This window comes from Charadrius vociferus, unplaced genomic scaffold (genome assembly GCF_000708025.1).
Source record: "Charadrius vociferus isolate BGI_N301 unplaced genomic scaffold, ASM70802v2 scaffold1041, whole genome shotgun sequence".
NCBI classification, from domain to species: domain Eukaryota; kingdom Metazoa; phylum Chordata; class Aves; order Charadriiformes; family Charadriidae; genus Charadrius; species Charadrius vociferus.
In genome coordinates, this window is record NW_009646843.1 from 1,386,278 (window position 1) to 1,387,653 (window position 1,376).

Consider the following 1,376-nt stretch of genomic DNA (forward strand, 5'->3'; position numbering starts at 1 on the left):
TGGGGCTGTGCCATACCATAACTGTGATGCCTGCACCCACCTCTCTGCCCCATCGCCTGCCTGGGGACCACGGGGATGCTCTGGCCCCTGGCACAGGGGACACGGACATGTTGGGGACCTCCAGTCCTGGGTACCACCAGGATCTCATGAGCATCCCCGGGTGGATCGGCCCTCACAAGTTGCCCTGTGCCCTCCCTGCCCACCCTGCTGGGCCCTGCCAAGGGTGCAATCTGAGCTCACTCTCCATCCATGAGCGCCATGGCGTGCGAGGAGGGGTACCCAGGGAGAGGGGTACCTACAGCGCACCGTTCCCATGACAACCTCCCCGGAGACAGCAGCCGGTGCGGGAGAAGTGGGAGGCAAGAGGCCCACGGACCCCTCCACGGTCGGGCTCCTGCATCGCGGGACACAGTGGGGTGCAGCAAAGCGGCAGCACCCATGGCTCTTGCTCCTGGCCTCAGGCTCTGCCTGCCCCATCCTGCTCCCTGCCCGCTGCCCCTGCAGCCTGGGGCAGGCAGACATGGCAGTGCTGGTGCTGCCCACTCGCGCTGGGTTTGCGTGGGGCGGGAGGAGGGGGGAGAGTGTGCACATCTGGGTTTGCACGGTGGGATTTGCACATCTGGGTTTGCACAGTGGGGTTGACATAGAGGGGTCTGCACGGAGGGGAAGGGGTTAAGTGCCTGCAGGGCTGTCCCCAGTGCCCACAGCAGAGGCGGAGGAGAGGGGGACAGTATCTCCTGCCCCACGCTGCTGCCGCAGGGAGCCTGTACCTGAGAAGGGTCCCTTGCTGTCACTTCTCATCTGCATGACGGTGGCAACCAGGCTCCTGCTACACGGCTGAGCACTCTGCTTCCCCGCAGGGACGGGCTGGCACTTCCCGCTTGGCAGAGGCAGGTGGGGGGGGAACATGCGGGTGGGATGGGGACAGGGACAGGGATGAGGACAGGAGCCACGTGGCCGCAGTCCTGCAGGCATGGCTGCGGCACGGTGCTGTGGCAGGCTGTGCTGTCCCCACCACCTTGCCCTGTGCCCTCCTGGCCACCACCGCTTTGGGCTTTGCTCTGCTGGCCCTGTGCCATGGCCTGGGTGCCCCCCACCTGCCTGGCACGTGCCCACGGGGACTTGTCCCTCCCCAAGGCATCGTGACCAAGCTGTCCCCGAGTCTTCAATGTGGGCACGGCGCAGCCCCTGCACGCAGCCCCGTCCCTCGGTTCCCCCAGCAGATGCCACCAGCTCGGAGGGACCAGCCTGAGCCTCCCTCAACACAGATGCATCACAACAGCTGGGAAAGGGGGGACTCCATTGGCACCCCCACATCCTCCCGGCATTACACAGGGACTGGCTGCTCTCCTGGCTCAAGGGGAACCGCCACCAGC

At 66.2% G+C, this 1,376-nt stretch overlaps 1 protein-coding gene across 1 annotated transcript in view; it reads left to right on the forward strand.

Moving 5' to 3' along the window:
• Positions 1-258: 258 nt before the first annotated feature.
• Positions 259-1,376, forward strand: part of UNC5A (unc-5 homolog A (C. elegans)) — a 20,071-nt gene continuing 18,953 nt past the window's right edge. Inside the window, 1 exon segment of the mRNA XM_009893634.1 lies at positions 259-341. Coding sequence (XP_009891936.1) covers positions 259-341 — 83 coding nt within the window.